The 15,836-nt window shown below is 42.7% G+C and overlaps 1 protein-coding gene across 1 annotated transcript in view; it reads right to left on the bottom strand.

Moving 5' to 3' along the window:
- DNAH11 (dynein axonemal heavy chain 11) overlaps positions 1-15,836 on the bottom strand; it is a 2,866,633-nt gene that overhangs the window by 1,719,502 nt on the left and 1,131,295 nt on the right. The window contains exons 31-32 of the mRNA XM_069211469.1: positions 2,066-2,197; positions 917-1,077 (exon numbers count right to left, since the gene is read on the bottom strand). Of these exons, the coding sequence (XP_069067570.1) occupies positions 917-1,077; positions 2,066-2,197 (293 nt within the window). The remainder of the gene's footprint in view (positions 1-916; positions 1,078-2,065; positions 2,198-15,836) is intronic.

Consider the following 15,836-nt stretch of genomic DNA (forward strand, 5'->3'; position numbering starts at 1 on the left):
TTTCTAACTTTTATGGCCTAACCACCGGTAATATGAGTTTAAGACAAACTGTATTACAGTACTTCTGTAACCAAACTACGAATACAAAAAGAAAGTGAAAACAATGCCCGAGTGTAAAAGTCAAATGTAGATTAATCTGACAATGATGAAAGTTATAGAAATTTGGATTAAATAGTCAGCTGTGACCTTTTATGTAAATTAAAAAAAATCACTTAATGATGATCTCGCCTCTTTGTCTATTACTCTTTGTGTGAACTAGGAAAGGCATTCTTCTATCTGTTTGTTTAAAATTCTACGTTTGAATTGCCATTGTTACAATAAATCAAACTGCACGCCTTTTTTATGTTATATATAATATATATATATATATATATATATATATATATATATATATATATATAAACAAAAACAATTACCTCGGAGTGCGGACGCTATAACACAGCGGTCCTGGTCGGCCTCGGAGACACCCAAATTTACTTGTGCCAAACACTCTCTTCCGATACAAGGAGAATCAGGACACCTCCGAAATATAGAAATCCAGTTTTAATTAACCAAACAGCAAAAACTTGTATCGGAAGGGAGTGTTTGGCACAAGTGTACACACATATATATATATATATACACACACACTAACATCAATTTTATAATTAATGCTTGTAAACAAATAATTATTAGCCTGCAAAACAAAAACGTGCTGACAGTATTGCTCTCCAGTTTGTACTAGTCTTTCTTTGCTTAAAAATGGACAGTTTAAGTCTTTAGTGCTTGAAATATATATCGAAACACGTCATGAGAAACAGATTGCGAAATTTCCCATTGCTACCACTTTCCAAATAAGGCATGAGAAGACCCACTCTTACAACATAGTTTAATTATTACTTTAAAGGGCCACACACATTGTGTAAACCTGTCTTACCTGTCAGTGAGTGGGGTGATAACCAGACGAGGGGTGTTTCCCAGGTATTCATATGAGTATTGGAACTGGGCATCGCAGATGTTGGCGAAACAGTGCTTTAAAGAGTCATCAAATCGATGGCGCAGTTGTGACAACCAGGCAAATGCCTGTGAACTTGTTACCTTAAAAACAATTTGAAAAGTCGTTTGGCGACATACAATCCATTGAGGACATCTGCACTTATTCCTTTTTTGGCTATTTAATTCTGAATAGAATTACTAACGTTAAATATTAATTATTTCTCATTCTAAAATCACAATGCTCTCAAAACTGCATTTTCCCGATATCTTAGTGCACCATTTCATCTTGTCTTTCCATAAAATTACAAAGTTTCACACTCTCCAGTTATCTATTTCAGGATTACACAGTTCAACCTATTACTCGTGTTTTAACACCCTTTAGTCCCTCCCAAATCCTCATGTACGAAGACCATTCATCTTCCACTGTCACTACACACCACCGTGGAATGCAGCATTTATAGCGTGCAGTGATAATGCTAACTTGTTCAATAAAGGAGTATGCTGCACTAACCACCATGAGCAGCCTAAAAAGCTGAATGTAAATGCAGCTGCCTGCCTGCTACATAGAAGCCATGCAAACTACTATCTTTGAATAATTCATGGCCTTTATTTTAAGGGAATCTATACCTTCAATCTGAGGATCTATTAACTCCTTCCGCAAATGTGTAAACTGAGATCATTTGTCTTTCATTCTGCTTATTCAGTTCGTACGGGTCTAAAAAGTATTTTCCTATGTGTGTGCTAATTTAATTAGCACTATTTTCAATAACTGCACTTTATCTTTTTTAAATGACACGTAAATAACTTAGATTGCCATGCTCCATTTCTGATCACAGATTGAATTCATGTCGGCTGCCATGCATATTCACAATACCTTTTTTTAGTATTATACCCTATTATATAGGTCAAAGAAAGATTAAGTGACAGACATTTTATTCTCATTGATGAAGTAAAAAAAACTAAATGAAAAACCCACCTGCTAATGACCCTGCTCTTTCACAAAAGGACGTAATCCAAAAACAAAGAAAGGGTGAAGTAAAAAAATAGATAGGGTATGCTTTTTGTAAGCGCGTCCATTTAAAAAATTTACCTTTTGGGTAACAAGCTTTGCCACCACATCTCTGGCATGAACATCAATGGTACAAATGGTCATGATTTTTTGCCTGTCACCTGGTGTGAGCTCTCCCAGCAACATGTTAATGAGCGCATTCAAATGAGTGATCTGAAATAAAGAAAAAAAAAAGACAACAAACGCTAATGTTTACATTTCAATGTTAAATGATCTCCGACTGGAAATACTGAGAAAAAAAGTTAATTATGAAATTTGATCCCTGAACACGAAAATATTCGGCAATTACCCTCCAGTCAACAGGACCACAGCAGTAACAGTGTACCTGAATCAAATAATGGCATATGTATGCACACGTGGGTGGGAAAGAATAGCAGAGGCCTTATGTTCAATCAGTGTTTGTAAGAAACAAGACTGAGTTAAGAGAATGCAGAAAGGAGAAATTAAGTACAACAGTTTTCTTAAGACATGGAGGGGTACACAATGAAGTGTATAGGGGCAAAGAGAGGTATGGGGGTATTGTTAAAGTGGGAGGAGGTCAATAATTTCTCACTGACATGATGAGGGTGCAGGAGGGTGGAGGAAGGTGGTCAGAGGAAGCACACAACCAAATATTTTCTCCTTGAGTAGGGGTGAGGGCATCAGTCACTCGGTTTGGGAAGACAAAGCGATTTAATAATTAATTAGTAAAATCTTGTTGCTGAAATCAATGTCCGCTAGTGACGTGGTCAATGAAGCCATGGCAAGAATTCACTATATGTTCGAACGATGTTATTTATAATTGGACAATTTGGTAAGGGAAAGATCAGAATTGCAGTCGAAATTGCATTTTTCAAATCCCAAAGCATGTTTTAGTAAACTCACTGAAAAACAGTTCAAATAAAAATCCAATTGAAAGATCAACAAGGTTGTGAGAGTAGAGGGATGGAGACAAGGTTAAATTGTGAACTGTAATAAATGCTCAAAGCTCTTCAGTTTAAGACGTTTAACACGATACCACTGTGCACAATTAGGCAACTAAGCAAAGCTTGTGCTAATTATTAAAACATGGTTAAAGAAGAGAGCCATAAGACTAATACCAAGATTACTTTCTGGTCATCAGTCATTCCAATCAAACTCTTACTGAAAGGTACCACCCACCTGAACACCTTTGTTGAATTCTGCTATGAAATCAAACCCATTCCACCCTCACTCTGTGCAACAAAAGGGGTTAACAATCCCAGTGTTTCCCAGAATTTCTAAGCCTCCAACAAAAGATGAATAGAAATGGGTTAATGGCCATTGTAACTAATAACAATGGAGATTAGCAGCAAGTAACTTAGGCATCGCTTTTATGTCGCTCTGCCTTGTCCTAGCAAAAAAATGGTGAGACTTCTGTTGGTCTCCACGATGTCCAGTGCTTCCATCCATTTGGCTTCACACTTCTGCACCCCCCAGTCCCCCCATCTGTTTGTTGGGAATATGCCATGTAGGACAAGAAGAATGTGCTATGTAGGGCACCAATTAGGAACAGGTAGGCTGGTGGCAGTTCAGAATGTGGCAATGAGGCCCAATGAGGCAGATGACAAAACAATTTCCAGGATGAGGTACAAAGCTAGGCACTAGAGATCAATATGAAAAATTATATATGGGTAGTAAACTGATGGATAGGAAGGGTGACAGTGACTGTACAGTCTTGGAGTTCTACTAGAAAGGAAAGTAACCCCTTAACCCCTTCTGTGCCAGGGACGTAATGGTTACGTCCACCAGCACAGTGCTCCTGTGCTGAGGACGTAACCATTCCGTCCTCGGCCATGAGCTCGGAGGGCGCTCCCTCCGTGGGATTCCCTCCCAGCCCCCCAAGGCAGGGATGGAAGGGGAAGCCCTTCCCCTTCCACCCCTAACCCACCTCAACCCCTCCAGTGACATCTGATGACGTCAGCATGCGATCGGTCACTGAGCTCATCAGAGGCCACCTCCCCATTGTGCTAGAAACTCAGCTTCCAGCGCGATCAGAAAGGCTTCAAGGGGAAGAAAAGGAATTTCCTTCCCTTTGAAGTCTCTCAGAGCATTTCAAAAGCCAGATTGTGAAGTGATACGGCTTCTGAAATGCCCACTAGACACCAGGGATTTATTTCATAAATAGAAATTGGCATAAGGGTCGCTCTCCAGGGCGGCAATTTTTTTTTCAAAGCCTTTTCTGCCCCCCACCCAAGCGGGGGCAGATCGGCCGAATGTTATTAGGCCGATCTGCCCCCCGGGAGGTAAAAACCTCTAGGCGTCATGGATCATTTTTTTATTTATTTATGTTTTTTGTTTTTTTGTTTCTTAGAGGTGGGGAGCGACCCCTTAGGCAAAGGTTGTTCTCCTAGGGGGCAAATTATATTTGTGCCATTTCTGCCCCCTTGAGGGCACATCGGCCTATTTTTATGAGGCCAATCTGTCCCCAAGGAAGGCAGAAACCACTAGACACCAAGGAGTTTTTGTTTTAAGGTGAATTCACGCAAGGGAAGCGACCCCTTAGGCAAGGGTCAGTCCCAGGGGGAGGGGGCACATTTATTTTAGGTAATTTCTGCCTCCCGGGGGGAGAAACCTCTAGGCGCCAGGGATCTTTTTTGTTTTTTAGAGGTGGGGAGCGACCCATTAGGCAAGGGTCGCTCCCCTGGGGGGATGCCCCTAAGGGGGGCTGAAACCACTAGGCATTTTTTTTTTTTTTGGCGCCAATTTCACGCAAGGGGAGCTACCCTGGGGGGTCAAATTTATTTTAGGCCATTTCTGCTCCCCTTGGGGGAAGATCGGTGTATTTCTATTAGGCTGATCTGCCCCCATGGGGGGCAGAAACCACTTAGGCACCAGGGATTGGTGTGTGTGTATGTGTGTGTTTTCATTAGGGGGGGCAGTCCCTTGGTTAAGGGTAGCTCCCCATGGGGGCACATTACTGTTGGCCATACACCCACCCCGAATAAATGGGGCCAAAGTTGTTCTGCCCGCCAGTGGGCAGGTGGGGCTATTACCCCTGATCCACACCCCGGGAGGGCAGAAAGTCTACTAGATGCCAGGGAATAAAAAGAAAAGTGGGGTGGTGTCTACCAACCAGTATGGGCCTGGTTATGCCCCCACCCCAACTGAAGGGGGTAACAGTCTTTCCGCTCTCCCCCGCACACTAAAACGTCAAGCAAGAGGACATTTGATTATTTTGGGTTTTGGTTTAACATTTTGGCCATGAGAGCTTGGCTAACTCTCAAAATCGTACCACTTGGAATGGTGAGGGCTGCAGTTTATGGACTTTGGGACGCTGCCATGTAGAAAAATCCACAGGACCTGGACACATCTGAAAACAAAACATCTGGGTGATTCCAGGGTGGTGTGTTTCACATGCACCCTGCACCATTTTCTTACCCACAATGCCCTGCAAACCTCCAACTGTGCTGGAAATCACACATTTTTCCCACATTTTTGTGATGGAACCTTCCGGAATCTGCAGGAATCCACAAAATTCATACCACCCAGCATTGTCTCATCTATACCGATAAAAATTCTGCTGCACTTGTCAGCCTAATAATGTTTTTTTTCAAACTGCCCTTTTGGACCCGCTTTGGTTCCCCTTCAATTTCAACATGTTTTTGTCTCTTCCCTGTCACAAGCACTTGACCCACCTACACAAATGAGGTATAATTTTTACCGGGAGACTAAGGGAAATGTTGGGTGGTATGAAATTTGTCCCGGTGCCGTGATCCCACACAGAAATGTGGGGAAAATGTGATTTTTTTAAAGCTAAATTTGAGGTTTGCTGAGGATTCTAGTTAAGTAAACATTGGGGGATCCACGCAAGTCACACCTCCCTGAACTCCCTCGGGTGTCTATTTTTCAGAAATGTCAGGGTTTGGTAGGTTTCCCTAGATGGCTGCTGAGCCCAGGACCAAAAACGCAGGTGCCCCCCCTGCAAAAACAGGTAGTTTTGTATTTGATAATTTTGATGTGTCCAGATATTGTTTTGGGGCATTTCCTGTTGCGGGCACTTGGCCTACCCACACAAGTGAGGTACCATTTTTATCGGGAGACTTGGGGAAATGCTGGGTGGAAGGAAATTTGTGGCTCCTCTCAGATTCCAGAACTTTCTGTCACCAAAATGAGAGGAAAATGTGTTTTTGTGGCCAAATTTTGAGGTTTGCAAAGGATTCTGGGTAACAGAACCTGGTCAGAGCCCCACAAGTCACCCCATCTTCGATTTCCATAGGTGTCTAGTTTTCAAAAATGCTAAGGTTTGCTAGGTTTCCCCAGGTGCCAGCTGAGCTAGAGGCCAAAATACACAGTTAGGCACTTTGCAAGAACATGTCAGATTTCAATGTAAAAATGTGATGTGTCCATTTTGTGTTTCCTGTCACGAGCATTAGGCCTACCCACGCAAGTGAGGTACCATTTTTATCGGGAGACTTGGGGGAACGCTGGGTGAAAGGAACTTTGTGGCTCCTCTCAGATTCCAGAACTTTCTGTCACCGAAATGAGAGGAAAACGTGTATTTTTGGCCAACCTTTGAGGTTTGCAAAGGATTCTCTGTAACAGAAACTGGTCACAGCCCCACAGGTCACCCCATCTTGGATTCCCCAAGGTGTCTAGTTTTCAAAACTGCACAGGTTTGCTGTGTTTCCCTAGGTGCTGGCTGAGTTAGAGGCCAAAATCCACAGCTACACACTTTGCAAAAAACAGCTCTGTTTTCTTTGTGAAAATGTGATGTGTTCATGTTGTGTTTTGGGGAATTTCCTGTCGCGGACGCTAGGCCTACCCCCACAAGTGAGGTACCATTTTTATTTGGAGACTTGGGGGAACACTGGGTGGGATGAACTTTGTGTCTTCTCTCAGATTCCAGAACTTTCTCTCACTGAAATGAGAGGAAACATTTTTTTTGGCCAGATTTTGAGGTTTGCAAAGGATTCTGGGTAACAGAACCTGGTCAGAGCCCCACAAGTCACCCCATCTTAGATTTCCCCTAGGTGAATTGTTTTCAAAAATGCGCAGGTTTGCTAGGTTTCCCTAGGTGAGCTAGAGTCTAAAATCTATAGCTAAGCTCTTTCCAAAGAGCATGTCAGATTTCAATGTAAAAATGTGATGCGTCTATTTTGTGTTTCCTGTCGCGAGCATTAGGCCTACCCATGCAAAAGAGGTATCATTTTTATCGGAAGTCTTGGGGAAACACAGAATAACAAAACAAGTGTTATTGCCCCTTGTCCATTCTCTACATTTTTTCCTTCCAAATATAGGACAGTGTGTAAAAAATATGTCTATTTGAGAAATGCACTGTAATTCACATGCTAGTATGGGCACCCCGGAATTCAGAGATGTGCAAATAACCACTGCTTGTCAACACCTTATCTTGTGCCTATTTTGGAAATACAAAGGTTTTCTTGATACTTATTTTCCATTTTTTATATTTCAGCAAATTCATTGCTGAATATCCGGAATAGAATGAAAACCCATTGCAAGGTGCAGCTCATTTATTGGCTCTGGGTACCTAGGGTTTTTGATGAACCTACAAGCCCTATATATCCCCACAACCAGAAGAGTTCAGCAGACGTAACGGTATATTGCTTTCAAACATCTGACATCGCAGGAAAAAGTTACAGAGTAAAATGTAGGTGTATTGGATATCCCTATATTAATTTCAAATGTTGCTCTTATATCATGAATGTTGTCATTACTGATGTAATATGTGGGGTAAGAAGCAGTGCATGTCAAGGGTGCGAGTTACAGTTACCTTGGGGGACAATTAATTGTTTTTGATATAAGTGTAACTATAACTGTTGAATTTCAATGGTTTTGTGCATGTAAAATCTGAACTAACTAGAATGTCTCTGTAACCTTTAAAGTGAATTAAGTTTTTCCTTTTTTTAATTCTATTTCCTAACTATAACGTCCCTGCAACCTTTGGCTTTTTCAGGGTATTTCTAAGGTGATTTTTACATAAAGTAATATTTTATTACGTTACATTAATCCAACCCCCACCGCGCAGGGCCTTCAGAGGTGAGTTGGCTGCTGTACCTGCAGCCAACTCCAGAAAGACACCCAACCGCATGCTGGGCACGGAGGGCAGGGGTTGGCCGCAGGGTTTGACCTGCAGCCAGACTCTGACCAACCCCCATAGGCACCCAGCTCTGCATCATGCATGGCCTTTGGCCAAATACAGCAAGGGTTGCCCGCAAGGTCTGGCCTGCGGCCATCACCACGCAGGTACACACCTCTACGCCTTGCATGGGCTGCAGCCATGCTCAGCAGGAGGTTGGCAACAAGGCCTCACATTTTCCTGCTCCCACCCTCTGAGAGCAAACTTACTGTTTGCTCTATCTTGTGAGAGCTGTCAAAGCTCTTGCCAAGTGACAGCAAATGGCTATGTCCTGAGGGGGGCACCTGGGGACATAAAGTAGTAGCCCTGGAGGATGGGGTCCCCAGGGCCATAAATGGCTCCTGTCAAAACTACACTGCTGGGACCTGGGGGTTGGGGTCCCTTGGACCCAATAAGGCCCGAGGGGGGGGGGTAGCTGCACAGCCTCCTTCCCCATTTTCTTTGTTGGTCTAGCCCTTGGGAGGTGGTGGTCCCTGGGAGGTGAAAAAGGCCCAGGAGAGGGACCATGCAGCCCCCTCCTTTATATTTTGCTTGGCCGGGCGCCAAGGGGTGGTGGTCTCTGGGGCTGAAAGAGGTCTGAGGAGAAGGGGCATGTACTCCTCTCTTCCCCCACAATACTTCTGCATACACTCCCTGGGGCCTGGTCCACCCAGGGGACAAATGAAAAAACAAGCGTTGGAGACCGTGTTTTTAAAAAAAAAAATTAAATTTCGTTTTTGCCAAGATTCACGGATCTTCTGAGTGTGCGGCAAAAATATATTTAAAAATAATGTTTTTTGGGCCTAGAGGGACCCCACCACCATGCCTAGGGGGGCAGGGTATTCCTAGCCTGACCCCTTCTATTCATTTTTTAATGTTTTTCCTGGAACTCAGCTTAGTCCGAGTCCCAAGATGTAAGCTAACACTTCGTGGTTGAAGTGTTGGCAGCTAATCAGATCTCAGCATGAGATCTGTTGGATCCACGGAAAACCCACGCCCCTAGATAAACAAATTTCTTTCTTCTTTAATATTGCACTGGATGTACACCCATCATAAGAAAAAGATCTTTCTGGATCAAGATCTAGCTTTCTGCAAAATTTGATATAAATCTGTTCAGTGGTTCGGGCTGTAGTTGTTTGTGTTCAAAATCCATATGGGAAATTGCATGGGGAAAATATGTTATGGTACCCGCTTTTTTCTCAGCCCCACCCAAGAAAGCAGCTGAAATGAGTGGAAAAATAGTTTGGCACTGTTTGACGAATCTTCAAGAAAATTACAAAAGTTATTAGCAAAATAAAAAATGCTTTGTTAATCGAAACTAAGTCCTAACTATAGCTACCTACTGTCAACTGCCAGTATGATGGATATATATATATATATTTATGTATATATATATATATTCACTGCAACACCATGCTCCATAGTGAAAAGAAAAGTCTGGCGTATCACAGTCTCACTTCATAACTTTATTCAAGCTTGGCTTGCCAAAAAATAATAATGAACGCGTTTCGGCTGAAAACTCGGCCTTTTTCATACATAAAGTGGGCGACTTACTGCTTTCACCATTTGTACTATGACACAGTGCATGTGATGTATAAATATAGAAAAACACTGCCAATCTCACTTCCCTCTATACAAATACAAGCAAAATCTAAACACTTCATTGCCATTATTTAACAACCAAACAGAAATGTTATAGTTAGGCTCACTTTGTAATCGTACAAAACCATAGAAATTACACAGTTATATTTGTGGTTAACTCAAGTAAAACCTGTGCCCTAAGGTAACTATAACTCGTGCCCCCCTTGCACATTTTTCACATCAATAATTTTACTGCAATTATTGTAGTGATATTATCAATTACGCCATAGAGGATGTTATTGTTGATGTTGTATATGGGGTAGTTAGCAGTACATGGCAAGGGCAGAGTTATAGTTACCTTGGGGCACAAGAACTTACATCTTGGAGTGCGGGCCTTTTGTGTTGGTCGCAACGGTGTTTATTAGAATTTATAATGGTGACTGCGTGTATCTTCCTTAGTACTGCATACATAATAGCTTTTTTTTGTAATCCCACAGATCTTAATGATATGAGCCATCTACAGAACAATCAAAATATCATAAGAAAATTTGACACCGGATGGAGCGCAACACAGTTTCTTACAGGAAAAAAGATATTACAATAATCTCAAAATAAAAAAAAACTTCATAATATAAACATTCTATGTAGCTACCAACACTACAGGTTAGTATTTTTACTATGTCTATGATAATGGACTGTTTGTAAATTAATTTGGGCACTTTTTCACTATCATGTGTGGTTTTGACACAAACCGTTTGGTCGAAACGCGTCAACCAGCTGAATAAATCATTGCAAGAAATTACATCTTGGAGTGCAAGCCTTTTGTGTTGGTCGCAACATTGTTTTTTGGAATTTAATGTGGGTCCTGTGCCCACTGCTCAGCACCGATCCCCATAGGTGTATGTAATCGGAGCAGAGAAGCTGCAGGACAGCAGTTTGTGGACTGTGTTTTACTAATTCCTGCCACCATTACTGTGAGCAAACTATCCCATGGAAACCTGTAGGTGAGTGGCTGGTTGAGTACTGGCTTCCATGCGTTTGCAGAGACATGGGTTCTGGCCACCTCTTACCCAAATACCTTGTAGTGGATCCTATTCAGTTTTAATGGGAATCAGGAGTTTAACTTAGCCTTCTGCCTGTCAAGCCTATGCCCCATCACCCAGTGACTACTAACCTAGCTCTATTGTAGCCTATGGATTTGAAAAATGGCTGCTATGTTTATAGTTAGTGAAATGTTTTGATTTTTTAATGGTATCAGTGCCACTCTGTAAAAGCGTTACTATCAGAGTAAAAGTTAAGTGAGATATGTAGGTATTCACATCATGTCCCTTTCCCACTTACGTGTGACAAGAACATAATGTACTTTTGGAGGTAATTGTTTATATAATTGCCACCCTAATCATGCCTCCTTATCTTTTGTCTGGGAAAACACCTGCGTCAGGGGTCCTACAAGATCTGTATAAATAAATCTCACACAGACAAGGTTATCAGAGGAATTCCTACCAAATGCTATTGATGCCATCTATGCTGCACGCCGCCTTGATGAAGACCCAGCCTTCGTGTCACCACATAGTCTGATCTAGAGGCCTCATTCCAAGGTATCAAGGGTTTGAGGACGCATCTTATGGACCTGGTACTGGCAGTTTAGGTCTACCACACCTAACTCTCTTTAGGTTAGAGCTTAGGTTCTCCATGTTAGGGATATTTTACATTTCATGTTAATGCAAGATGGTGGGGGTGTTTGTATTCACAACTCATCTTTACCATACGGCTTCTTGCATTGTTCATTAACCTAATCATTGCAGCTCATGCATTTTACAGTAGATTGCAGTATTTTTAATAAACCAATTGAAAACCTTCCTGCACTGCCTTTATTGCCTGTGTGTGACTAAGATGTACTGCTCATGTGAGAAAAGGGTACTCTCTGTTTAACCACGACTCCCCTGAGATGTTGCATTCTAGAGTCTGGGCGTAAAGGCTGCCCGCAATCACCTTTTACTGTTTAGGGTTTTGGTGAGGTACTGCTTGTGAGTGGGGAGGGTTGGGCCGACAGTTGTGACTTATTGTAGGATTGGCCTAGTCGCCTACAAACAAAAGTGCTGTCATCCCTAAACCAGAAGTCTCGCCTAGGAGCGAGAGTCCAACTATGATAATCTGTTTTTGAATTTTGCTGATATCTTTCAAAGAAACAATTTCACTGCTGGCAGAGGTTCTGTTTGACAGTAGTTTTCTTTTTGGAATGGCATGAGCTGTTTATCGCACTGTGAGAAGTATCCGAATCTGGGCACTTCTTTGGGAGTTCAGCATGTGTGAAACTATCCACAAATGTATGTGGCATGCAGTTTGTTTGATAAGGGCGCTGTGGGGCAGTTGGACTATTCTGGCAATGTGGCCTCCCACACTTTGGCTAGAATAAGAACTTTGAAACATATTCTGACTCATTATGAAAAACTGTGCAGAAAGGAGATCAATCGCAGTTGGGAGGCAATTTCCATTGAATAATCATGTTGAAGCTGGGCGAGTTCCACGAGGCTTGAGGATGTTAATTATACAGACTTATCAAACCCCTATCCAAAGTTTCTTGAGGAGTGGTCCCTTTTGATGGCAGGAACTTGCAAAATTCTGTTAGGGTTACTATCCAAGTACACCGCAATTGAACTAGACCAAGTAGGAGAGAAGATTAAGAAATTTTAAGATTTATTGGGCAAACAACCCTCACAGGAGGAAAGAATCTTTTTTAAAGGACTTGGAAACAAGGCTAACAAAGTATGAGGAAGATATTAAGATCAAGAATAAGCATAAATTCTTGAGAGATAAGATTAACTACGTAACTGGTAGGATTCTCACATTTGGCAGGAAATATGATACGGCAAGAAAAGAGTTTAGACAGCTAAACTCACTAAGACAACAGGAATTGATTACTTCATAATCAAGCTTGGATAACTACTCAGACGTTGAACATCTGTAGGGCTCTGCAAACTCAATGCATTGCCCTTTATGACTCTAAAGGAGTATCTTTTTTTTTTTTTTTACGGCAGAACAAGGGGCTGCAGAGAAAACTGACAAGAGAAAGAGGTGGTAGAAACGACAGAGAAGGAGAACCAGAAGGGGAGGCACAAATGGACAAAGACACATTGCTGCAAGGGAGAAACTTACGGCAAACCAAAAAGAACAAATTAAGGATGTGAAGAGTCATACATTTATTTATCTATCCATGAACTCAGTGCTGATGAACATTCCTTGTTAGTACTAGGGCTTTCCTTTTGCTCTATTGCAAATTTTGAGTATTCTAGGACTCAAATTGAGCTTTTTCTGTTTATCAGAAAGTTGAATTTGCTGAAAGTTTTTGCACAACAGAAAGAAATGCAGGCTTGGTGGCTGATCTGAGATTGTCAATACAAGTGATTCTACTTTTGATAATCTTTGTATTGGAAACGTTGATGGTTTGGCCACATTGAGGGAATTTGAGTATGATGGCAACGATTAGAAATCTGAAAGATGTGCTGTGTCATATGTGTCTAGAACTCAATAAAATTATTACAGACCCTAATCCAAATGCAATACCATCAGCCCCCATAACAGTATTGATACGTGAGGTTCTTGCTAATGAGCTGTTGAAAGTATGGCAAAACAGCTAAAATAATTTTATATAAACTTTAAAAAATGACAAAAATTAGCTCTAGACAACCGTAGGGAAGCCACCTAATTTGTTACTAAAATTAAGCCACCTCCTTTGTCATCCAGACAAGAATGGCAATGTTGTCCTGTGGGACTTGAACAAATGCCAACAGGAAGCCAACAGGCACTGTCAGGGAGCTATAAAAGTTCCTTAGTGACTTTAAACAAACTATCTCACAGTATCACACATTGCTCTCCAATTTGCATGAATATGGACTGCTAGATGTTGAGGAATTTACATTTTTGTTTGTAAAGAAACCTACTGCACCATGTTTTTACGTGCTGCCCCAGATACACAAACAATATAGATCCACCGGGCAGATATATCATTTCTACCAATAGTAGTCGGTTAGAAAATACATCTATGTATCTAGACTACTTTTTATGCCCTTATGTCTTTAGTCTATTAGTGTACTGTAGGGTTAGCACAGACTTTATTACTAAGATTTAGAACAGTCCTTCGAAATCTAGCTATATTCTGGTTACTATCTATGTTATATCCTTGAACACATGCATTGACCATGATTTGTGGACACAGGCATGCAGGTATGCAGGTATTTCTTAGGAGAAAAAACACTGTATCTCTATGATCATTTCATGATGTTTCTGCTTGGAACATAACTTTGTCCTTTTTGGTGATGAATGGTATAAACTGGGACTGCGATGAGAAGACCACTGTAGGCCACAATGCCCCCCACACCACTGTACAAACTGGAGCAAGATCACCGAAGCCCAGATCACAGATGCACTCAGCCACTCCTCTCCACCGGAGACCGCTGACGCAAATGACTCAGCTAACAACCTCCATTGCTGGATCAACGTCAGCACAAACACCGTAGCCCACCTAAGAAAAACCGCCAGAAACCAACACCGCAAGAAACCCAGCTGTTTCACCACTGAACCCCAAGACTCTAAGCACACCTGCAGACGACTAAAACTCAAATGGAGGAACAGCAAAAACATGGCAGATCGCACAGCATATAAAGGTGCAGTCACTGCGCCCCACCAACGCATCAGAGCTGCCAGAAAGGCCACCATCCAGGAACGCATCAGCACAAACGCACACAACAGCAAAGAGCTTTTCAGCATAGTGAAGGAATTCATGAATCCCAGCACGGACACCACAGATATGCCCCCTCTCAAGACCTCTGCGACAACCTTGTCACCTTTTTCCACCAAAAAAGTCAGGGAATATACGAAGGGTTCAAGAGCCAAATCCCACCTCCACCCTGGACCAGCACCACCACGAAACCCGCCGCCCAGCCGACTCTGAGCCAATCTGAGCCCATCTTCACTGAAAGCTCTTGAACTCAATCCACCCAGCAGCATCCTTTGACCTGTGTCCACACCACATCTTCAACAGAGCTAGTGCCACTATCGCCCCCGAGCTGTGCTGGACAATCAACCGCTCCATCGAAACTTCCACCTTCACAAATGACTGGAAGCATGCTAAGGTCATCCAGCTAACTAAAGAAACCTACCGCAGACCTGAGAGACATGAAACGGCCACCAACAGGCAGCTCACAGAATTCCTCAAGGCAAAACTACATCCTGGACCCCTCCCAATCCAGCTTCAGGAGCTACCACAGCACGGAAACCACCCCCCTCGCAGTCACGGATGACATCTGTACCATACTGTATCACAGGGACAAAGCTGCCCTCATTCTCCTTGACCTCTCTGCTGCCTTCAACACCGTATCCCACACCACTCTATGCATCCTACTTCACAATGCCAGCATCCACAGTAAGGTCCTGGAATGGATCCGCTCCTTCCGAACTGAGGGGACCCAGAGAGTCAGACTCCCGCCATTCATCTCAGAACCTACAGAAACCCACTGTTGGGTACCCCAATGGTCCTCCCTGAGCCCAACCCTCTTCAATATCTACATGGCACAGTTCGCCAAAATTCTCAGACAGCACATCCTCAACATAGTCTCCTACGGGACGATACACAACTCTCCTTGACCAATGAACCATCAACAGCCAAGAAAAACTTCAAAAATGGAATGAGAGCAGACACTGAATGAAATGAAAAACAGCTTGCTCAAGCTCAACTCGGACAAGACTGAGATCCTCATCCTGGGTCCCACTCCCTCTGCTTGGGATGACTCCTGGTGGCCAACTGCCCATGGAGGTGCCCCCCTGCCCAACGACCATGCACACAACCTAGGCACCATCCTGGACTTCACCCTGTCAATGACCCACCAAGTCAACGCTGTCTCATCGTCATGCTTCCACACCCTTCACCTCCTCTGAAATGTCTTCAAGTGGATCCCCACTAAGGCAAGAAGGACGGTCAACCACACACACTTGTCAGCAGCAAACTCAACTACAGCAATGCTTTCTATGCTGGAATCAGAAAGAAGTTCCAAGCAAGATTCCAGAGAACTCAGAATGCAGCAGTCAGGCTCATCCTATACATTACCTGCCACAGCCACACCTCTGCCCACTTTAGAG

Source organism: Pleurodeles waltl, chromosome 10, assembly GCF_031143425.1.
Source record: "Pleurodeles waltl isolate 20211129_DDA chromosome 10, aPleWal1.hap1.20221129, whole genome shotgun sequence".
Taxonomy (NCBI): Eukaryota; Metazoa; Chordata; class Amphibia; order Caudata; family Salamandridae; genus Pleurodeles; species Pleurodeles waltl.